This window comes from Salvelinus fontinalis, chromosome 2 (assembly GCF_029448725.1).
Source record: "Salvelinus fontinalis isolate EN_2023a chromosome 2, ASM2944872v1, whole genome shotgun sequence".
Taxonomy (NCBI): domain Eukaryota; kingdom Metazoa; phylum Chordata; class Actinopteri; order Salmoniformes; family Salmonidae; genus Salvelinus; species Salvelinus fontinalis.
In genome coordinates this window covers 33494902-33520303 of record NC_074666.1, presented here as the reverse complement: position 1 = coordinate 33520303, position 25402 = coordinate 33494902, and the positions used below count along the sequence as shown (strand labels likewise).

The 25402-nt window shown below is 42.5% G+C and overlaps 1 protein-coding gene across 6 annotated transcripts in view; it reads left to right on the top strand.

Annotated features, from left to right (window-relative positions):
* Nucleotides 1-2346: 2346 nt before the first annotated feature.
* LOC129817366 (cell adhesion molecule DSCAM-like) overlaps nt 2347-25402 on the top strand; it is a 140790-nt gene continuing 117734 nt past the window's right edge. For 4 of the 6 annotated variants that reach the window (XM_055872544.1, XM_055872536.1, XM_055872528.1 and 1 more), the window contains exon 1: nt 2348-3221. In XM_055872544.1, coding sequence (XP_055728519.1) covers nt 3179-3221 — 43 coding nt within the window. In that variant the 5' untranslated portion in view covers nt 2348-3178. Of the gene's footprint in view, nt 3222-25402 lie in introns of all 6 variants that reach the window. The other 2 variants (XM_055872563.1, XM_055872524.1) reach the window with 1 other exon arrangement.

Here is a 25402-nt window from a genome sequence, read left to right as displayed (position 1 = left end):
ATGCACATTTTCGAACAAACTGTATATGCATGTTGTAATGTGATGTTACAGGGGTGTCATCTGAGGAATTCTGAGAAGGTTAGTGAAAAAAATAATATATTTTGGCGATGTTTACGTTATCGCTCACTTTGGCTAGAATTAATGCTGGGGTAATGTTTGCACATGTGCTATGCTAATATAACGATTTATTGTGTTTTCGCTGTAAGACACTTAGAAAATCTGAAATATTGTCTGTATTCACAGGATCTGTGTCTTTCGATTAGTGTATGCTGTGTATTTTTACGAAATGTTTGATGATTAGTAAGTAGGTAAACACGTTGCTCTATGTAGTTATTCTAGTCCATTTGTGACGGTGGGTGCAATTGTAACCTATGCCATCTACCTGAAATATGCACATTTTTCTAACAAAACCTATCCCATACCATAAATATGTTATCAGACTGTCATCTGATGAGTTTTTTTCTTGGTTAGGGGCTATAAATATCTTAGTTTAGCCGAATTGGTGATAGCTACTGGTGTTGGTGGACAAATAAAAGATGGAGGATTATGCTAATGTGTTTTTAGGTAATAGATTTACATCTTTACATATTGTGTCTTCCCTGTAAAACATTTTAAAAATTGGACATGTTGGCTGGATTCACAAGATCTGTGTCTTTCATTAGCTGTATTGGACTTTAATGTGTGAAAGTTAAATATTTAAAAAAAATATTTTTTTTGAATTTCGCGGCTCTGCCTTTTCAGTGGGGGTGGGGGGGGAGTGCCGCTAGCGGCACGATCATCCTAGACAGGTTAACAGGTGTGCCTTCTTAAAAGTTAATTTGTGGAATTTCTTTCCTTCTTAATGCATTTGAGCCAATCAGTTGTGTTGTGACAAGGTAGGGGGGCTATACAGAAGATAGCCCTATTTGGTAAAAGACCAAGTCCATATTATGGCAAGATCAGCTCAAATAAGCAAAGAGAAACGACAGTCCATCATTACTTTAAGACATGAAAGTCAGTCAATGTGGAACATTTCAAGAACTTTGAACGTCTCTTCAAGTGCAGTTGCAAATACCATCAAGTGCTATGATGAAACTAGCTCTCATGAGGACTGCCACAGGAAAGGAAGACCCAGAGTTACCTCTGCTGTAGAGGATGCCAAGAGTGTGCAAAGCTGTCATCAAGGCAAAGGGTGGCTAAATTGAAGAATCTAAAATGTATTTTAATTTGTTTAACACTTTTTTTGTCACTACATGATTCCATATGTGTTATTTCGTAGTGTTGATGTCTTCACAATTATTGTACAATGTAGAAAATAGCAAAAATAAATAAAAACCCTTGAATGAGTAGGTGTCTAATTATTTTGACTGGTACTGTACGGTATGTAAATAAAGTATTTCTATTTTTCACAAATCTGTTTTTGGCTTTGTCATTATGGGTTATTGTCTGTAGATTGCTGAAGATAAAACAATGTTTTATACATTTTAGAATAAGGCTGTAAGGTAACAAAATGTGGGAAAAGTCAATGGGTCTGAATACTTTCCGAAGCAACTGTATATTAGGCTAAATCTATTTTAATTTCTGTTTGATTATCTTGACAAATCAAAAGATGCCCAGTTATAGGAAATTACATTCACGTGGCTATTTTTCTTTCAACACCACTGCATTTTGTTCAATAGGTTACCTCACAGCCTTGAAAGGAAATTTTCCCGACCCTCATTTTCACGTGACATGAAGGAAACCATGAGAAGGTGTGCAGCACATGACAGAAGAAAACATGTTTTTTTTTGCTGGTAAGAGAGAGGCTGAGAGGAGTAGGCTATGGTAGCCTACTTCCACATTAACAAGCTGCAGTAGAGGCTATTCTTATCCATCTATTCAGTGACCATTTTGAGTGTGTAGTATCATAGCTATCGGCAAATGGATGCATTTCCAATCTTATGTTTGGTCTCCCTAGTCGGTTAGATGCACGTGGTTCCTGACATGGCCGCTGTCGATGCCCCTACTGCAAGGGAGGCCTCTGCTCATATTCGTCAAGGTCAATTGATGAATGCAGTCAAAGGTTGGCTGAATCCCAACACTCCCGCGGGGCACATTAAAAAGCACATTAACACATTAAAGGACATGATTTGCTGTCCTCCAATTAAGATAATTTCCTTAATTCTTTCTTCTAAAATGAATGTCAGTCTATCCAGGTGTGTATCACGCCTTTCTCATCACCCCATATCCTAGCCGATAGCATCTACAACAATCATTGGGCCAATTATAACTTGATTATTTTAATGTAGGCAATAATAATGTCCTTATATACCCATGATGGACACCTTGGTATCCTCTCTCTCATAAAGAGCGGAGGCAAGCCCTGTATGCAATCTAGCGCTCAGCACAAGGGATGGAGTGGCGAACTGCTGCACCTTTAAGGCAATGAAGAAGAAAAGCGGCCGCGGCCGCGGAGGAGGAGGCGAGAGTTATTCCATAATGCTCTGAGCCAGGGAAGGTTAGCGCAGGGACCAGTGTGATTTGTACGGCTGCGGGAAGATGCGTGTGCTTGTTGCTTGCTGGATGGAGAGAGGCGGCGAAAAGGGAATGAGTTTTCAATACAGCTAACAACTATTGCTTCCTGCTTACAAATTCATGCGTAATTTTTTATCCAATTCAAATGTATGCATTTTTTTCACTGGAAACTTTTTTGTCTCATTATTTATTCATAGTGTTTTCTTTATTTTGTTGACTAATTCGAATTGTTTTAACTTAATTCTTTATTTTCTTTGAATTTCATTTGGGAATTCCACCTGTGCATATTGCGCTTGTCCCTCCTCGTGTCGTATGCGTCTTCAGCCTCCAGTCTCCGCTCTGACTCAGCCGCACTCACCTGGACCAGAGCTCAAGGAGGCTAGACCCACATGTACCCCGCAGAGCATCGCGCCCAGAAGCGGGGAAGGCTGCACTAAGGCACGGCGTGGCCACTTCAAGAGAGACGTACAGTTGGATCTAAGCTCTTATCATAAGACAATCACCAGAAGCTCATACCTCTTCTTCCCAACGCGAAGAGAGAGAAAGAGAGAGAGAGATACTGATTTGTACAGACCATCGTCCATTGCAATTGGCATATTGAAGAAATATAAAGAAAACTTAACGAAGAAAGTGTGTGGAGTGAAAAAAAGAAAAAGCATAGCTTGGATATTGAACGGTGCGGGGCATGTGGATATTGGCTGTCATCTTTTTCCAGTGCATCTTGAATGGTAAGTTGTGCTATTTAAAATTAACTTCATTAAAGACATGCTCTGGAAATGTTAATTTAATGTTAATTTTCCTCTGAGCAAAACTTACCAGATATAGCCCATCTGAATTATTTGCAGAATAATATTATTTATTTAGTGGTAAAATGATATAGTAAATAGTTGTTGGTATGTCCTGAGAGCCCAATTGAGGAGCGGTTGGATTGGGCAGCAGAAGCAGTGCTGGCTGAGCTGAGCCTGCCAGTCACATCCCGGTTAATTTGGCTATCTAATACCTATAGTTGGATACAACTATGTGAAAACACTGATTTAAAAACACTGAATAAAAACTAGACTCTACTTTGTTCTTTGGGGCGATTAACATAATATTTTATAGTAAGACATTTCTCGAGTAGCGTAATAGTGCATAGGCTACAGTATATGGCGATGGCTTGATATGAAAATATGAACTAAATGCAGGTATCGTTTTGATACATTTCGCAGGTTACACTTAGTAACCTTATTTCAATTTTGTCTAATTGTACATTATCCCCATAGTTGTATCTAATGAAATTGAGTGTGAGTGTATATTTTGATAAAATATTTTTTGGGGAAGTAATATCAGATTTGGTTTTATTTTAATTATTTCCAATTAGTAATTATCGTAGCACATTTGCATATTAACATCAATACAATTAGGAATTCTATATATTCATTCATAGCAGCATAATCACATGTGAATTACACTTAAATAGTGTGCCACTTAATTGTGACAATAAAATGCAATGATTTCCCCTAGGCACATAGGGTATATTGATATTTTAAAAGGGTTTTCAGTAGGGAAAAAACATGCTTATTTGCTATGGGAACTTTAATAGGCCAATTAATGTTTTATATGAGAATACAACTTACTAAAATATTCCATTGATTAACTGAATTAATATGTGCATAAGATCATCACTTTATTTCTATAAAATCAGAAGGTATCCTGTGAGATAATACTGAAAAAGGAAACAACTCAGTTTGTGCTGTCTTTTTTTATGGAGCTACACCCACCATATTAGTAGTACAAACATGGAGGCATCAGGATTTTAAAAAACAGTTGAGGCAAGCCCCTTGTCGCTCATTTCCCTGTGTTCCCCCTGAAACAGTTGAACACAATCCCTTTGTGTTACACAATGCAAAGGTGATTGGCCTGTAATTCCTTAAAAATATGGATTTGATAAGAGGAAAATGTGCTTTTGGGTTGGGGCTGCCTGAACGCTTAGCGAATAGAAGAAGGGTGTGTGTGAGAGAGAAGGGGGTGGGGGGGAGAAGGAGGTTGAGGAGAGCAAGGGGTTGGGGGTGTTTGTGGGGGGGAATAAATAATCCAGAGACAAATTGGACATTTAGAGGATCTTTTTAAAGATGGATGGATGGAGTGGGGGTTAAAATTAAAGTGGACAGATGCATGTAAACGGAGGGGAGAGAGATGCGTCAACCAAAGATGACAGAAAAACCATTTTGTGGCAAAGCTGAAGGGCTGAATGAGGTAGTGGTTTGCCACAGAAAATACAGTGATGCAGTGAGGGACGTGTACAAATGCATTTTAACACAACTGAGGCGGGACTGACTGGTTCTAGAGAGAGCCCCTGTTCCATAGTATGATGTCCATTTCAAATATCAATCCATTATGTGCTACAATAAACCCTTGTGTGAGCTGAGAGCACTATCTCTCTCTTAGCTTTTGAACGGCTTCACATGGTGTGTTTTGACCATGCAGGCTTTGGCGTTGTAAAATGGCTGCTCCTGAAGCGTTCAGCATGGAAACTTTGAATGAAAACACCACTGTAGATATGATACATGCGGAGTCTATGGCTGATGTTGAAGATCTGTGTTTTGTTGACAGATTAAGTTTACGCAAGAAGCACGTTGTCAATCTTTGAGGTTGTTGAAATGATTGTTTTGTGGGCAGGAATGGCATACAATAATATACAATACAATATTATTTCATTTTATATGCTTCTTTCTTTCAAAATGATGTGTTTTTTAAATCAATAAATCATAGATATGGCTGATAGGTCATAGATTGAAAAGGTGTTATACTGCAGTGTTTCTTATGATATCAGGCTACTTTGCATATTGCTCTATTTCTTCCTGATTTGTATTTTTTTGAATGTCCAACCAGCGTCCACATCACCAGCACTATCCTGTATTAGAATAGTACAATGTGTAGCCTAGCTCTTCTAGGCAGAGAGAGAGAGACGGAGAGTGATCGAGATTGGATTCCAGACATAACGGCTTTTAGGGTTCTGGTCTAGCAGCACATGCTCCTGAGGTGGTCTCTATGGAAACGTGGATAATGAGTGTTGGCGCAGTGTGGGCTGGGTCTGAGCAAGGCCGCACTCTGTGCAGGTGACCCCGGAAGTGCTTCCCCACAGATTAGACTTGTCACTCCTGCAGCTCTATGATATTGTTGTAGATAGAGAAAGGATATGTGAAGGTTATTTTTGCATGTTTTAAAGATGTTATTCTGGTGGTAAGTTGTCTGTCATTCTGATATGTTATTCCCAGGTTTCTGTTCTTTTTCCAGGACTGACTACCGTAATCAGTAATAGTTTGGTTCATGTCTATTTGTTTGGTTTAGATCTTGTATTAGATTGTGTATTTATAGTATTTGAGTTATGCAAAGGTATGGAGCAATTTATTAAGAAGTTGTTAGATCATGTTTTCTTTTTTTAACTACAGCCTGACATTTGACAATGTAAATCTGCAGAATCTATAGGGCTCTTTCTGTTGCATATATTTGCTGCTTTCCGTTTTCAAGACTGAGGTGCAAACTCATCTTGTCTTTGGATACAATTTGCAATCATAAACAATTCAGAGTTGCAACGAGTAAAAAGCATTGTAGTGTTGATGTCAATGACACTTTTCCAGTGCTGTTGCATCAGTATTAAATGTACTGGGAACAACACATCTATCCATGGAGAGACAGACTGGGGAAATGGCATAATGTTGTTTCTGCTCAGCAATGCCAGGGGGCAGATATGACACATGCTCAATTGGACACTAATAAGCAGTGCAAATATACAACAGTGCTCCTCAATTGGCACTCAGTATCACTGTGTGTGTGTGGGGGGGGGATTTGCCCCCTACCTCGGCTAATTCAAACATGAACCATCTCAGTGTGGATTCACCCTACCACCTTTCAGACAGACAGTAGTGTTTTGCCATCAGAACATAACCAAATTGTGTCTTTCATCTTATTCAAACACACATTCAGTAGTAAGACTTCCAATGTGGAAAATGCCTTAATCTATGCTGGCCTACAAGAGGATTCCTATTTAGAAGATTAAAGCTATCCTAGGCCTGGCATCTGAATAGCTGTCACTATCAGTTAGACTGCTCGTTTCGAACAGGAATAGCCCAGGGAACCAGGCTACAGGATTAACCTTGATAAAGCTGTCATGACCACAGAGATTTTAATCAACCCATCTGGGAGATCTCTACAGAGAGAGACCCAGGTTTGGTGTTATCATAGCAGACATGTTGACTTAGTAATTGGGTGCTGTGTTTTTGTCATTGTATATGGGGGCAGGTGTGTGGAAGTAAAGGGCAATTATATTTTGAGTGTAAATGTACCTGTAATTATACAAAACATTAAGAACACCTGCTCTTTCCAGGACATAGACTTAGACTGACCAGGTGAATCCAGGTGAAAGCTATAATGCCTTTTTGATGTCACTTGTTAAATGCACTTCAATCAGTGTAGAGGAAGGGGAAAAGACAGGTCAAAGAAGGATTGTCTCAGTTGCCTTGAGACAATTGAGACATGGATTGAGTATTTGTGCCATTCAGAGGGTGAATTGGCAAGACAAAAGATTTAAGTGCCTTTAAATGGGGTATGGTAGTAGGTGCCAGGCGCACCGGCTTGTGTCAAGAACTGCAACGTTGATGAGTTTTTCATGCTCAACAGTTTCCCGTGTGTATCAAGAATGGTCCACCACCCAAAGGACATCCAGCCAACATGACACAACTGTGGGAAGCATTGTCAACGTGGGCCAGCATCCCTGTGGAACGCTTTCAACACCTTGTAGAGTCCATGCCTCGACGAATTGAGGCTGTTCTGAGGGCAAAAAGGGGTTGGGGGGGGGGGGGGGGGGGGGCAACTCAATATTAGGACGGTGTTCTTAATGTTTTGTATAATTACAGGTACATTTACACTCAAAATATAATTGCCCTTTACTTCTCAGTGTACGTGCCAATGATGGCTGTCGTTTATCACAAAATGCAGGAATATCTACACACATATCCTCACACAGATCCCCATTGTGTTGAATCCTACTGTACTAGATACAGATATTCTTTTTTTCTAGATCGTGTATTACTTTCCAGTCATTGTTTCAAATATCAAAGATCAACAAACCTGCACTCCATACGCCATCTGTGCAACTCATAGATTTGATTTGGGGTCTTTTCTCTTTTCTAAATGTCACCTTATGAAAGACATTGAACAGTTTGTAAATAAACAGTTATTATTGCATTATCATTATTATTTAACTAGTGAAAAGAGAAGACAACATTGTTTGGAGGTCATGTTCAGGCCAGTGGGAAACTGGCTGGTGGTGTCCTTTGGTATATATCTGTCAGTTCACATAGAACCAAGCCTGTATGACAGAGCCACAGCAACAAACACACATGCACAAGAATAAAGTGATATTTGATAATACTCCTCCAACAGCAAAACGTTTGATCTAAAATGACCTAATAGATAAATACCAACAGCACTATAAAATAAAGCCTTACAAAATACATCCTTCCCATAAAAATCAGCATATGGCAAGTATTTGCAATATCTAAAATATTGTGCAAGATGAATGTCATGACATCTCCTAACATATCCCTGAGCTTGGAGTTGGCTGTTATATCCAGAACAGACTGAACCATATGGTAATGTGTGCACAGTGAAATGTTAACTGTTTCTTTTAACCCAGGCCAGAATGCTTAAGGAGATGATGGAGTGCAACTAAGCAGAGAGAGAGATAAAGAGAGAGAGAGAATGAGTCAGCATGTGTTACACACTGGTGTTTGACACACTGTAAGGAAGTAAACTATTACACAAGGTTCCCACATGCACACACACAGGTTCTTCCTGGTAGGTGGTGTTTTATATCTGTGAATGAATAAAACAACAGTAGTTAGTAGATAGCCTACGACATTTGTTTTCCACTTAGCTGGCATGCTAGTGTTTCCATGTTAAAGTGGGGTAGTAGGCTAATGCCCCAACCCTTCAGGAAGGCAGGAGCTGATCTAAATGTGGCCCAGCTAGCCCACAAGTGGGGATACTGTGGGCCCTACTGTATATTCACAAGACAAGTGTTCTGCTTGCACTTTCTTTCTTACATTTGATTGTTGTACTGTGCAGCATGTATTTCTCAAAACTACCAGTTTGTCAATGTTGTATGAGATTTTATCTAGCGAAAGGGAATGCTTTCCTTGTCCATTGGCCCTCTTTTTCCTTTGAGATACAGCATACCCCTTCAGCTACAATATCATTATAGATTGAGGCCTGAAAGGTACATATTTTAGGATGAGTTGAGTAGACAGGATGAATTGTTTTGACTTTGAGGGTATGTTATATACCATGTCAGGTCAAAAAGGGACTGGTGCTGAAGCCAACACACACACATAGCCATAGGTTTCTTCCTAGGTTTTGGCCTTTCTAGGGAGTTTTTCCTAGCCACCGTGCTTCTACACCTGCATTCTAGCTGTTTGGGGTTTTAGGCTGGGTTTCTGTACAGCACTTCAAGATATTATCTGATGTACGAAGGGCTATATAAAATAAAATTGATTGAAATTGATTGACATAGCCTACAGTATACTGTAGACTTGGCCATGGACATTTAATCCATATATCCATAACCCAACCTGAGCAGCGTGAGCATCAGTTGACATATAAAGTTTCCGGCTAAAGTCTTGATTTGTTCTCACATGCTCACTCTTGCCCTCTGGGACATCACCATGGCACTGTACTATAGACTTATCTGCTATTTTGAACAAGCATTAGAACAACAGTGCCAACGGTCCTTCCTGAGATAAGGGCTGTGTCCGTCCGGGTAGCCAGATCTGGAGACACCTTGTATGACCACAGAGATTGGGGTTGCCAGGCGAAGAGGTTCCTGCCCGGTGAGTTTCTGTATGTAATGTGGTGCACATACACACACACTGCAGAGCTATTTTTGGGAGACCATTTTTAAAGTCTGTCACAGGGGTAATGGAAGGAGTGCCAAATGACCTCTACAGAAAGACTCAGGCTTTGGGGTTTTCTACACACACGCACGCTCACACCAGGTCAGGCACATTTATAACACATGGGACAGGTATCCCGCTATGCAAAAGTGATTGATCTCCTGAGTTGACGTGGGAGGCAGGTGAGGTGGCTTATACATCTACACAGATCACACTCTTCTTTTTCTGTAGGTGTATAACATTAGAGTTGATAACCTTGAATACAATATATTGCAATACAATGCAGCCCATTAAAGACAATGGTATACATTGTTATCGTATTGCACCAATATTATGGAAAAGGCAAAAAAGCTGTGTAGCCAATTTGAATGATTTTTGTCAGACGTTTCAATTGTCTTCAGTCCATAGAAATGCTTCGGATGAAAGAGCTAAATCAAATCAAATTGTATTTGTCAAGCGCTCCGAATACAACCTTACCTTGAAATGCTTACTTACAAGCCCTTGACCAACAATGCAGGTCAAGAAATAGAGTTAAGAAAATATTTACTAAATAAACGAAAGTTTTAAAAAATTATAAAATTAAAAAGTAAAACAAGAAATTACATAACAATAACGAGGCTATATGCAGGGGGTACCGGTACCAAGTCAATGTGGGGGTACAGGTCCCTCCTTTACGTTTGTAAAGGAGGGACAGTCACATGACACTTTTTTTTCTCTTATGAGTATAATGCATTAAATTAGCACATTTAAATATATCCAATTGAAACGAAGCAACACACAAGGTTAGTGTGTTTTATTGTTTCAGTGTGTGAAGTGATGCCTGTTTGTCTTATTCAGCCAGTGATTGTTAGCTGCTCGGCTGACTATGAGATGCGTTGAGGCATATCCGACAAGCCCTGATTAGTATGCAAAAAAAATAGGCAGAATTTATGTAGCCAGAAATGTGTAACATTTTCAAAGATTCTCCACAAATGTCTCATTAAAGTGTTGCTAGCTCTGGGTCAAATCTGTTTCAGTCTCCATTCTATCAGGCCTTCCCCAGAAGTGATTATGCTAATTGCTGTTTGATCAGATGATTAAATTATAATTTGATTAATCCTGAGCACTAAACGGTCTGAATATGTTTATGTCCACTTGGTAGCATAGCTTTGCAGAGCTAACGTCTCCTCTCACTATGTAAGCAGACATGACAGAGGAAGGGAGGGATGACCAGAGAATGACTGAGGCACACCATCCAGATAGAAAAAAACATAGTTTTTTTATTTAGATTGCATTTATTTAGATAAGTTAACCAAAAATGTAAATTGTCTTAATGTATATCACATTAAGCCAATAAAAAATGCAGGTGTCCCAGTCAGAGAAGACCTGAAATTGTAAATAAATATTAGTGTAGCCTATTTTTGCAGTGAGTAGAGTAAAGAATAGCCTGAAGCAGCTTGCTGTCATCATTGTCGTAGTGAATTTCCGCCAGTCTTTGTACCCTCATTGTCCATTGCAATTATTATATTGTTGTGAGGTTGGGTCCTGTTGGTAATATCACTGACTGATGAGGACAGTGTCCTGTGTGTCCCCTAGAATCCACCCCTCTTGTTGGGGACAATTTCAGGTGTTCTCTGACCGGGACACCTGCATTTTTGAAGGGCAGGTTCCAATGCTTGGTCACACACACACACACACACACACACACACACACACACACACACACACACACACACACACACACACACACACACACACACACACACACACACACACACACACACACACACACACACACACACACACACACACACACACACACACACACACAAACACACATACAAAAAAGCAGGCTACCTGGCTCTGTCTCCCACTGTGGTATTAGAGAGGACCCTGCTGCAGTATGCTTACTCAAGATGGAGTAGCCCTGCCTGTGAAGCAAGTCGAGAGGGTGGGGGAGAGGGAACGGTAGAAAGGAGAGGGAGGGCAGAGAGAGAAGGGCATGTTTCCTGAAGCATCAGAGAATAGCTGTGAACGGGAGGGAAGGCAATGATGTCTAGTTATCTGACGCACAATCCCTTTTAACCCCAGGACTTTGATTTTCCCTATTCTCGTGACAGCCTCTAGCTACTATGGCTAACTGTTAATAGCTTTTTGTTTCTGTGGCTGCACATTTCTTTAACAACAAAAAGATGCAGCTTCTATATTTGCAATGTTTAATAAATTATTCCTGTACACCTTTTTGTTGTTTCTGTGGCTGCCTGTTTTGAGCACGCCATATTTAATTGACAACAATATAAAAAGAGGCAGCTACTATACAATATCTGTACGGTTAACCATCAATACAGTTTTCCATAACCCCTAACTTGCATTGAAAAGGACATGTGTCTCCCCGATACATTTAACCATTTTAACCATTTATAATTAATGCTCACGGTGATTCTCTGTCAACTACTTGCATCTACTCCCCCAGCTGAAGCCTTGGTGCTGCACACCACATGGATGCTCTTAACTTCCTAGAGCTAGGGTCTATTTTCCTGAATTTCCGCCTGACTGACGTGCCCAAAGTAAACTGCCTGTTACTCAGGCCCAGAAGCCAGGATACGTATATAATTGATAAAATTGGATAGAAAACACTTTGAAGTTTCTAGAAATGTTCAAATAATGTCTGGGACTACAACACAATTGATATAGCAGGCAAAATTCCAAAGAAAAAACAACCAGGATTTTTTTTTGATCTCCCAGGCTCTAATAATGGAAAGCTATGGGTTCTATGTAATTCCAGCTCCCAGATTACAATTCCCATGGCTTCCACTAGATGTCAACAGTCTTTGTTCATTGTTTCAGGCTTGTTTCTTCAAAAACAAGCAAGAAACACGTGTCTCCCCGATACATTTATATTCAATTAATGCTCACGGTGATTCTCTGTCAACTGCTTGCATCTACTCCCCCAGCTGAAGCCTTGGTGCTGCACACCACATGGATGCTCTTAAGGATGTCTGTTATATCATCCAGCCTCTTCTATTCCACAAAATCTCCCTGTTCATCCCTACCTGCTGGATCCAATATCCAATAGGACCTATAGCATTAATCTCACCTGATCTCCCTGCACCAATAAGACTCACAGGCTCAAATTGACTAGCCTATCATAGGCATGTTTGTCAGACTGTCCTTTGAGTCTTGTCCTATGAGAGAATTTCTAGTCACTGTACACTGTCTTTTCGTACCCAGATACTCATAACTTTTGGTTTGGGGTTTGTGATGACTTATTTTGATCTGACTCTTCTAGTCTTTTACCTTGAGGGAGACTCATGTCAACAAAACAAGCTCTGATTCATACTTTGAACTGGAAGAGATGCACACTCATAGTTGTCATTAAACATTCTCTGTAGTGTATTTTAGAAACTTACTCCAAAGAATGTCATTCCAAATGTTGTCAGATGTATGTTTCCTATAAGGTCGTCATGGCCAATATGTGAGATTTTAGAATATCGCTGGAGGGGATGGCTGCCGTTTTACAGGCTCCTGACCAATTGTGCTATTTTGTGTGTTTTTTCGTGCCCTCAAGACTGTCTTGGTGTGTTTGAACCATGATAGTTTGTCGGTGATGTGGACACGAAGGAACTTGAAGCTCATGATCCACTCCACTACAGCCCCGTCGATGTGAATGGAGGCGTGTTCGGCCCTCCTTTTCCTGTAGTCCAGGATCAGCTCCTTTGTCTTGCTCACGTTGAGGTAGATCTCTGACCTCCTCCCTATAGGCTGTCTCACCGTTGTTGGTGTTCAGGCCTACCACTGTTGCGTCGTCAGCAAGCTTAATGATGGTGTTGGAGTCATGCTTGGCCACGCAGTTGTGGGTGAACAGGGAGTACAGGAGGGGGTTGAGCACGCACCCCTGAGGGGCCCCAGTGTTGAGGATCAGAGTGGCAGATGAGTTGTTGCCTACCCTTACCAACTGTGGCTTGCCCGTCAAGAAGTCCAAGATTCAGTTTTCAGAGGGAGGTGTTTAGTTCCAGGGTCCTTAGCTTAGTGATGAGCTTTGTGGGCACTATGGTGTTGAACGCTGAGCTGTAGACAATGAACAGCATTCTCACATAGGTTTTCCTTTTGTCCAGGTGGGAAAGGGCAGTGTGGAGTTCATTTGAGATTGCATCATCTGTGGATCTGTTGGGGCAGTATGCAAATTGGAGTGAGTCCAGGGTTCCGGGATGAAGGTGTTGATGTGAGCTATGGCCAGACTTTCAAAGCACTTCATGGCTACCTACGTGAGTCCTACGGGGCGGTAGTCATTTAGGCAGGTGTGTTGCTTGAAACATGTAGGTATTACAGACTCGGTCAGGGAGAGGTTGAAAATGTCAGTGATGACACTTGCCAGCTGGCCCGTGCATGCTCTGAGTACATGTCCTGGTAATCCGTTTTGCCCCGCGGCCTTGTGAATGTTGACCTGTTTAAAGGTCTCGCTCACATCGGCTACGGAGAGCGCGATCACACAGTCATCCAGAACTGCTGGTGCTCTCATGCATGCTTCAATGTTGATTGCCTAAAAGGGAGCATAAAAGGTATTTAGCCCATCTGGTAGGCTCACGTCACTGGGAAGCTCGATGTTGGGTTTCCCTTTGTAGTCCATAATAGTTTGCAAGCCCTGCCACATTCAACAGGCATCACAGCCAAATTATTATGATTCAATCTTGGTCCTGTATTGATGCTTTGCCTGTTTGGTGGTATGTCTGAGGATATAGCGGGATTTCTTATAAGCATCCAAATTAGTGTCCCGCTTCTTTAGCTTGGTTTGGATGTTGGCTGTAATCCATGGCTTCTGGTTGGGATATGTACTTACGGTCACTGTGGGGACGACGTCGTCGATGCACTTATTGATGAAGCTGGTGACTGAGGTAATATTCTCCTCAATGCAATTTGACGAATCCCGGAACATATTCCAGTCTGTGCTAGCAAAACAGTCCTGTAGCTTAGCATCCTCGTCATCTGACCACTTCAGTATTTAACGAGTCACTGGTACTTTGTGATTTAGTTTTTGCATGTAAGCAGGAATCAGGAGGATAGGATTATGGTCAACTTTGCCAAATGTAGAGTGAGGGAGAGCTTTGTATGTGTCTTTGTGTGTGGAGTAAAGGTGGTCTAGAGTTTTTTGTCCTCTCGTTGCACATGTGACATGCTTGTAGATATTAGGTAAAACAAATTTAATTTTGCCTGCATTAAAGTCCCCGGCCACTAGGAGCGCCGCTTCTTGATGAGCATTTTCTTGTTTGCTAATGGTCTTATACAGCTCACTGAGTGCGGTCTTAGTGCTAGCATCAGTTTTTGGTGGTAAATAGACAGCTACGAAAAATATAGATGAAAACTCACTTGGTAGGTAGTGTGGTCTACATCTTATGATGAGGTACTCTACCTCAGGTGAGCAATACCTCGAGACTTCACTAAGATTAGACATCGCGCACCAGCTGTTATTTACAAACAGACACACACCACTAACCCTCGTCTTACCGGAGGTCAGTGTTCTGTCTTGTGGATGCATGGAAAACCCAGCCAACTGTATATTATCCGTGTCGTCGTTCAGTCTTGACTCGGTGAAACATAAGATATTACAGTTTTTAATGTCCCGTTAGTAGGATAGTCTCGAACGGAGCTCATCCAGTTTATTCTCCAGTGATTGCACGTTGACCAATAGAACGGATGGTAGAGGCGGGTTACCCACTCGCCGACGAATTCTCACAAGGCACCCGGATCTACGCACCCTGTATCTCAGTCTTTTCTTCATGTGGATGATGAGGCTTTGGGACTGGTCCGGGAACAACAGTATATCCTTTGCATTCTGATATCCAGAAGATATTTTCGGTCATAAGAGACGGTAGCAGAAACATTATGTACAAAATAAGTAACAGCTCAGCGTTCAACACCATAGTGCCCACAAAGCTCATCACTAAGCTAAGGACCCTGGAACTAAACACCTCCCTCTGAAAACTGAATCTTGGACTTCTTGCCGGGCAAGCCACTGTTGGTAAGGGTAGGCAACAACTCATCTGCCACTCTGATCCTCAACACTGGGGCCCCTCAGGGGTGCGTGCTCAACCCCCTCCTGTACTCCCTGTTCACCCACAACTGCGTGGCCAAGCATGACTCCAACACCATCATTAAGTTTGCTGACGACGCAACAGTGGTAGGCTTGATCACCGATAACGGTGAGACAGCCTATAGGGAGGAGGTCAGAGATCTACCTCAACATGAGCAAGACAAAGGAGCTGATCCTGGACTACAGGAAAAGGAGGGCCGAACACGCCTCCATTCACATCGACGGGGCTGTAGTGGAGTGGGTCATGAGCTTCAAGTTCCTTCGTGTCCACATCACCGACAAACTATCATGGTTCAAACACACCAAGACAGTCGTGAAGAGGGCACGACAACGCCTATTCAGGGGACTGAAAGGATTTGGAATGTGTCCCCAGATTCTCAAAAAGTTATACAGCTGCACCATCGAGAGCATCCTGACCGGTTGCATCACCGCCTGGTATGGCAACTGCTCAGCATCCGACCGTAAGGCGCTACAGAGGGTAGTGAATATGGTCCAGTACATCGCTGGGGCCAAGCTTCCTGCCATCCAGGACCTCTATACTAGGCGGTATCAGAGGAAGGTCCAAAAAAGCATTTCGCAGTAAGGTCTAAACCTGTTGTGTTCGGCACATGTGACAAATAAAAATGTATTTATTTTGTTTATGTGCACGTTCAGATTTATATCGTCAGTAGAGGGAGCTCGTTTAGCCATTAGTAAACAGAGTTCTTCTGTTTCCTCATCATGCCAGCTCTCTGCCACTCTCTCTCTTCTCTCTCCCCTGTCTTCTCTCTTCTCCCTCTCTCTTCTCCCTCTCTCTTCTCTCTCTCTCTCTCTCTCTCTCTCTCTCTCTCTCTCTCTCTCTCTCTCTCTCTCTCTCTCTCTCTCTCTCTCTCTCTCTCTCTCTCTCTCTCTCTCTCTCTATCTCTCTCTCTCTATCTCTCTCTCCCTCACACACACACTCTATCCTCTTCTCTATCTATGTCCCTCTCTCTCTCTTTCTCTCTCTCCTCTCTGTGATTCAGACATCAATGTCTCAGTGCTGTAACTGATTAAGATCTAACTGGCATCCCCTCAGGATCTCCTCTCTCCTCATTCCTGTTCCCCGCTCATGGAAATGAGCATTCAGATGCATCAACTAACCCACTTGAATAAAAAAAATAGAAAAAGTGCAAGAATGACCCTCATCTCATCATGCGTCCTCAGGAGAATCCACATCAGAGGAGGATATCATTGGTTTTACATAGCGCTGGAGCAGAGTGCCACTAAGCATGCTGCTCAGTATTATTCATGAGAGCAAATTGGGAGCCGGGGAGTTAGTCAGGAGCAGTGGTAGGCAGGCAAGGGCCCTTTCGTTCCTGGGCTGTAGCAACGCGCCTCTTGCTGTGTAAGCCCTGGGGGCAGGAGAGGGAAGGGGGTGTGGGGGTGTGCTTACTCACTGCCACAGGACCCTGTCCTGTCCTGTCCATTCCGAACCCCCTACATCCACCCCCTTCTCTCTCCTGAAGCGCTCTGCCTTAATTACCTGCAGCTCCAGACATGGCCTGTCAGTGTGCCACAGTCACTGTTTGCCACTGGGGATGCCCAGCAACGGACCAGACCACACACCACACACACAGACAGACAGAGCCTTGCTCTGCTCTGTCCTCACCAAGCATGGTCATGACTAACAGCCAACCAGCAATAATACAGCCACTAGCACTCAGACAGCCTAGCCTTAGGAATTGACTGGAGGACATAATATGGCCAAATGCTAGCTCACTGTATGGAGGTCAAGGGATGGCGAGATACTGTTGCACACACTTGTGAATATGGAGGACACCTAGTCAGTTGTACAAATGAATGCATTCAACTGAAATGTATCATCTCCATTTATCCCAACCCCTCTGAATCAGAGAGGTATGGGGGGCTGCCTTTATCAACATCCACGCCCAGGGAGCAGTTGTTGAGGGTTAAGAACAGATTTTTACCTTGTCGGCTCGGGGATTCCATTCAGCAACCTTTCAGTTACTGGCTCAATGCTCCTACCCGCCAGGCTACTCGCCGCTAAAATATTAAAAGAAGGATGTAAGTAATCAGTAGCTGAAATTAGGAAAATTGAGTAGCTTGAGTATCATCTGTTGTTGGGTGGGTGTTGTTTGGTGGAGGTAAACCCATGTGCAGAACGGAGCCACTGAAGCATCAATGGGCTAGCTGCTAATGCATGGGCCTATTTATGCTGCTGTTAGCTCGATCACTATTGATCCTACATTTACTTAAATAAATCACCTGGGTGGTTTTTAAAGCAGCAGTGGAACATAGAAGTAGGTGATGGTTTGTGCCCTTGAGCTGTCAGGCAGGCCCGTAGCAATGTAACAGACAGGAAGCACCCAGAGCCAGACCTGAGCGGACAGGACAGGGAGAGTGCATTAGAGTCATCAGCAATCCAGGATCAGTGCCTTCATTCACTATGGGCCTTCTCCAACAGGGAGTGACACAACTACAGAGCCATCTATTATTTTACACCAAGAGAAGGCCCTCTTCCAACTCCAACAGCCAAACCAGCCAAACCCTCAGTCCCCTCAGCTTTGCTGATGGAGGGAAATAAAAAAGACCCATTCATTATAGATGTGTTGGATGCATTATTGAACAGTATCATTTTTTTCTTCTTTGTGGTTTGGCTCATGGAAAAATGATGTCGATTAAAGGTGCAGGTCGCTGAGCGTGTGGTGGATTTTAGAGAGGTTGTGGGGATGACTGACAGGTCAGTGAAAGGTGTGTGTGTGTGTGTGTGTGTGTGTGTGTGTGTGTGTGTGTGTGTGTGTGTGTGTGTGTGTGTGTGTGTGTGTGTGTGTGTGTGTGTGTGTGTGTGTGTGTGAGAGAGAGACGGGGAGAGGCCTTAAGCATCTGCCTCTGCCGCAAAAGGTTGCATGCTCGAATCCAGCAATAAAAAGTTTATCCCAAACATTAACCATCCCCCTTGACCATTCTGAGTTAACATCTAACCTTAAGATTTCGGAGTAAATGCCTTAACTTAACCTTAAATTCTGACATGAGACTGTGAGAACTTGTTGGATGAAGAGAAAGTTCGGAGAGATTTGAGTTGTTCTGATTGTGTCAGGCCAGACATAAAATAGAACCGTAGGTTGTGCGTACATGTGAACAGTACATACATAGAGTACATGTACGTGAGTGGGTGCGTGTGTCCTGATGCATCCCCAGGAAGAGACACAGTAACGTTGTGTGTGTGTTCAGTTATGGGTGGTTGGGTTGGTCCTAGAAGCTTTTTACAATTAAAGTGTTTTTCCTCCTCAAGTCAAACCTGGCTCTTCCCTGGCTATGTTGCATTGACTCCTTCACATCTAAAACCAAAACCAATGAAAATGTATGTACTGTAAAGATAAAATCAATCAAATCAATCAAAATCTAATCAAATGTATTGGTCACATGGGCCGAATGCAACAGGTGTATACTTTACAGTGAAATGCTTACTTACGATCCCATTCGCAACATTGCAGTTAAAAGGTAAGGCAAATATTTGGTTAATGAAAAGGAAATAGAACACAATAAAAAATAATGAGACTATATACAAGTCGTCAATCAATCAATCAATCCAATTTATTTATAAAGCCCTTTTTACATCAGCCGATGTCACAAAGTGCTATACAGAAACCCAGCTTAAAACACCAAACAGCATGCAATGCAGATGTACTGTAAAAGCACGGTGGCTAGGAAAATCTCCCTAGAAAGGTTCATAGATGACCAGCAGGGTCAAATAAAAATAATTACTGTGGTTGTAGAGGGTGCAACAGGTCAGCACCTCAGGAGTAAACGTCAGTTGGCTTTTCATAGCTGATCATTCAGAGTTAGAGACAGCAGGTGCGGTAGAGAGAGTACCGAGTCAATGTGCAGGGGAATGAGGTAGTTGAGGTAATTGAGGTAATACAGTATGTACATGTAGGTAGGGGTAACAGTGACTAGGCAATCAGGATATATAATAAACAGAGTAGCAGCAGCATGTGAAGAATGTGAAAGTGTGTCTATCTGTGAGTGTGTGTTTGTGTGGGGGGTCAATATGAATGTGTGTGTGTTTTGTGTATGTGAGCATATGTAGTGTGTGTGTGTATGTGTGTGTTGGAGTGTCAGTGTAATACGTGTGAGGGTGTGGGTAGAGTCTAGTGTGTGTGCATAGAGCAGTGCAAAGGAGTCAATGCAATAAATAGTAAAGTGGGTCAATGTAAATATTTAGAGTAAACATTTGATTAACTGTTCAGCAGTCTTATGGCTTGAGGGTAGAACCTGTTCAGGTGCTTTTTGGTCACAGACTTGGCGCTATGGTACCACTTGCTGTGTGATAGCAGAGAAAACAGTTTATGGCCTGGGTGGCTGGATTTTTTTTTTTAGGGCATTCCTCTGACACCATCTGCTACAGAGGTCCTGGATAGCAGGGAGTTTGGCCCCAGGGTTGTACTGGGCCATAACCACTACCCTCTGTAGTGCCTTGCAGTCGCATGATGAGCAGTTGTCATACCAGGCGGTGATGCAGCCAGTCAAGATGCTCTCAATGCTGCAGCTGTAGAACCTTTTGAGGATCTGAAGTGCCTCTGCAAAATCTTTTCAGACACCTGATGGGGAAGAGGCATTGTCGTTCCCTCTTCACGACTGTGTTGGTGTGTTTGTACCATGATAGGTCCTTAGTGATGTGGACACAGAGGAACTTGAAGCTCTCTACCTGCTCCACTACAGCCCTGTCGATGTGACTGGGGGCGTGTTCAGCCCTCCGTTTCCTGTAGTCCACGATCAGCTCCTTTGTCTTCCCACATTAAGGGAGAGATTGTTGTCCTGGCACCACAAAGGGAAACTCAGCTGTGAGCTGCCCAGTGACGCAGGCCTTCCAGACGAGCTAAATGCCTTTTATGCTCGCTTCAAGGCAAGCAACACTGAAGCATGCATGAGAGCACCATCTGTTCTGGACGACTGTGTGATCACGCTCTCGGTAGCTGATGTGAGCAAGACCTTTAAACAGGTCAACATTCACAAGGCCGCTGGGCCAGACGGATTACCAGGACGTGTACTCAGAGCATGCACGGACATTTTCAACCTCTCACTGACTGAGTCTGTAATACCTACATGTTTCAAGCAGATCACCATAGTCCATGTGCCCAAGAAAGCGAAAGTAACCTGCCTAAATGACTACCGACCCATAGCACTCACATCGGTAGAAATGAAGTGCTTTGAAAGGCTGGTCATGACTCACATCAACACCATCATCCCAGAAATCCTAGACCCAGTCCAATTCGCATACTGCCCCAACAGATCCACAGATGATGCAATCTCAATCTCCCTCCACACTGCCCTTTCCCACCTGGAAAAAAGGAACACCTATGTGAGAATGCTGTTTATTGACTACAGCTTAGCGTTCAACACCATAGTGCCCACAAAGCTCATCACTAAGCTTAGGACCCTGGGACTAAACACATCCATCTGCATCTGGATCCTGGACTTCCTGACGGGCCACCCCAGGTGGTAAGGGTAGGCCACAGTTTGTCAGGATAGGCAACAACTCATCTGCCACTCTGATTGTCAACACTGGGGCCCCTCAGGGGTACGTGCTTAGTCCGCTCCTGTACTCCCTGTTCACCTACGACTGCGTGGCCAAGCACGACTCCAACACCATCATTAAGTTTGCTGACGACACAACAGTGGTAGGCCTGATCACCGACAATGATGAGACAGCCTATAGGGAGGAGATCAGAGACCTGGCAGTGTGGTGCCAGGACAACAACCTCTCCCTCAATGTGAACAAGACAAAGGAGCTAATCATGGACTACAGAAAAAGGAGGGCCGAACAGGCCCTCATTAACATCAACGGGGCTTTAGTGGAGTGGGTCGAGAGTTTCAAGTTCCTTGGTGTCTACATCACCAACACACTATCATGGTCCAAACACACCAAGACAGTTGTGAAAAGGGCACAACAACACCTTTTCCCTCTCAGGAGACTGAAAAGATTTGGCATGGATGCCCAGATTCTCAAAAATGTGTACAACTACACCATCGAGAGCATCCTGACCATTTTTTTTTACACTGCTGCTACTCACTGTTTATTATCTATGCATAGTCACTTTATGACCTACTTACATGTACAAATTACCTCGACTAACCTGTACCCTCGCACATTGACTCGGTACCGGTATCCCCTGCGTATAGCCTCGTCATTGTTATTTTATTGTGTTACTTTTTATTTAATTTTTTACTTTCGTTTATTTAGTAAATATTTTCTTTACTCTATTTCTTGAACTGCATTGTTGGTTAAGTACTTGTAAGTAAGAATTCGGCGCATGTGACAAATAAAAGTTGATTTGATGCAAACTCAACATAACAATGGCCAATAGCTTACATAACACGTTAATGAAAACAAAGACACAAACATTAGCGCTTACAATCAACTTTCAAAACACACCTGAAACGAGAGAAAACAATTAATGAGATACCTGTGGGTAAAGCCACATGACTGGCGCACACTCACCTAGCAAGCCAGTTGAGTTCAGCGGTGGTAAGTTGAACGGATCGGCAATACCAAACAAAGACAAACAATGGTAAACAGACTCTGGCATTTCTGCAGACTCTGGCATTTCTGCTTTCTGCTTAATATATTAGGCTTATATAAGCCTAATATATAAGCCTGATGGGATTAGCGATAGCACAGGGTTAGCAAGCAATGTTTGTACCAAACAATCAGTCCATTTGTGTGGGGCACGGGCACATCATTCCTTATTATATACATTTCTAAAGGGAAATTAATGAATAGCCTAATTGTGGAGCATAAATGAGATTCAAAACCTATAGTAGGCTATAGCAGTCTTTCAGACCAAAAGTGGACCAAAGTTTGCAAATGCAGACAGACAGACAGACAGACAGGCAGGCAGGCAGGCAGACAGACAGACAGACAGACAGACAGACAGACAGACAGGCAGTTCTGTTGTCTTGCCCATGCTGATGACTGTGTATTGATAGGATACACATTCATCTTTGATCTGTCTTTTTAAGTTTCTACGGCCTGGTTTTGATCTTTCCCTGGCTGCTCTCCTCTCGTTATTATCAATAGATTCTCAGAAGTGGCGCTGCTACTCTGTAAAACAACTGTTAATACTTCAGTCATCTGACTGCTTTATTACTGCTGTTAATGAGATTATTATTCAGAGGTGTCGCATAAAACACACACAAGCACCCTCTAGAACTTCACTGTCAGCCCCACCCAAACACACAGGGGCTGTTTTGGTAAACACTGTTGATTTAGCTCAATTTGACTTGGTCATTCAGTTAATACAGCTGAAGTCTTGGTCATAAGAGACAGCAAAGTGCTTTATGATGTGTGTGGTTGTGGTAGGACTTTACATTACAGCACGGAATAATGTGATGATAATGTAGTAATAATAAGATAAGTTTTAGCTTGTTAATTTACATACATTTGACCTGGTCATTCAGCTATTACAGCTGAATATGGCTGGGTCATAGGCCTTTCCTGCAGTCTAATGACAAAATGGGTGGAATGTTATTAATATTTTTCATAATTTCATAATTAATAAACATGTTGATGTTTTTTACACAGAAAATCATTTTTTTTTATGTCAAACGGTTTTGTTATATTTCAGTCTTCTGTGATGTATAAAACGTGTAATATTGGGCTGCAAACTCTAAATGGAATACATTTCAACTCTATATTTGACATGGTATAGGTGTCTTCTTTTTTTAAGCCCATAACCATGTGTGTGAGGTGTATACTTTTGTTTAAGACTGCCAAGAAACACCCTGCATGACCCTGATTTAGCCCACTGCAGTAAAATGTTAACAAAACAACTACAATTGCAGTACATACAAGTTCTCAGACTGTATTTAGGATGTAGGTAGATCGCCATCTTATCCACTGTCCAGTAATTTGGGTTGCGAGTCAGTGTGGTATACATGGAGGTCCAAGAGAAGATAACAAATGGCATTTCAGCCAGGCCGGGGCATAATGTGTACTCTACTCTCTGTGTGAGAGAGATGCACTGTTTTGTTATTTGTTGTTTGCTTTCCTGCACCTGTGTCCCCCTGCTCTGTACAGGTTGAGCAAGCCTGGATGTGAGACAGGGTCACTTGACCATGAAGGAGGGCTGAAGGTTACAGAGGAACTGGAAGGAGAGGAGGAGAGAGAGAAGGAAGGAAAAGGCAGAGAGAGAGAGAGAGATGATAATGAGAGAAGATGAGAGGAGAGAGAGCAGGATGGAGTGGAGATGACAGAGACAGAGAGAAGAGGAAAACAGGAGGAGTGTGAATTTGCTGGAAGAGAGCCAAACAGAGAGAGTGGGAGAATGCCCCTGAACTCCCTAGTGGCCTCTCTCCCTCTCTTTCTCTCTCTCTCTGCTAATAACTGCCTGTATGTTATTGTCTGAGTGCTCTCCACTCTTCCTCACTGTTTTCCTTGACACATTTTGTTCTCTCTACAGTATCTCTCTGCTCTCCTCCATTGGGCTCTGGGCTCTGGAAGCACCTGCATGTGTCCGTCATGGCTTCACTGTCTTAAGGAATCAGCTGCCCAGAAATGGGGGCTACATTTTTCATGAGTGTGTTAAAAGGCGCATTGAGATAAAAGCACTCATGAGGCAGCCTCTCCCTTTTTCACCTTTCAAACACACTCAGAACTCAACTTTGATGGCTCTTTGTTCACATTAAAAACCTGCAAAGCACAGAGGAGGCAGGCTTTATTCTCCAAACAATAACTACAAACCTTTTGGGACCTGTATGTGTTGACGGCCCTGACTGTGGTCCTGCTAAGAGGGGTCCATCCACTGTAATGGCTGATGATGGAGCTGGTTGTATTTATATTTATGAGCGCTTAGCTTCAGGCTAACTCTTAGCATGTATTCCTGCTATGATGAGCCACCTGCAGCTGCTTAGCTGGGATGAGAGCTATTGATCTGTGTGTTAACTATAGGGGTAAATACAATGAGGACACACACACACACTTCAGGACTGATGCAGAGGCAGAGAATGGGTGTGGCGCCAGCCCCTCTGGTCCATGGCTGTGTTGTAGAACATGCAGTTACTACACTATGCTATTCAGGCCACTGATCAATCAGCCATGTGATACTTGGCTGTGTGTCTGTCTGTTAATGTTGGGGTCTCAAGATTTCCTGTTAGCCGATCAATATGGTGCAGTGCTAGTCGTCCATAAGGATGGAGCACTCTTGCACGTCCCTTCCCCATTCCCTGCTTATGGAAGTCTCAATACAGTTCATGATCATATGATTTCAATAAGAAACAGAAAGGACCCTGACTGATGACAACACCTGCAATTAAATTTTGAGCTCCCTCATGTCTGTAACGTTGAGGTACAAATAGTAATCCTGTGCATTTGGGTATGTGTGAATGTGAAGTGAAATCTGGTCCCAGGGATTCCCACAGTAAAAAAGCTGAAATTCACTACTTTCATTAATCTGCGTGTTCTGCCCTCATATTTAGCCTCATATTTAAATGTTTTACCATTTTCTTTCCAGGACAACCAGGGCTACAAGGAGAACACAAAGTAGAGCACAAAAACTATTTGACATAAACACTTGCATTCATGAGTTTTATTGACAAATGTCAATACAAAAATGAAGGTCCATGAAGAAAAAAACAGATAAAAAAATGCATTTATAAGAGTGCTGTAACTACAGAAATAATTTGATCAGTGGGAAATTAATATCCAACTAGTCAATGACAACTGTGTGGAGTGTTGAGTTTGTGACAGCAATCCAATGCAACAACAAAGAAGTCCGTAGCTTAAAAACACAATGTTTAAAATGGGTTGGAAGCACATGTTTTCAAGATGGCGTAGCAGTGGGATGTCTGTTTTGATTGTCTTGTCCTGTCCCTTGTATATATAGTTTTTCTTCGTATATATTTCGTTAATATTTTGAATATTTTTAATCTC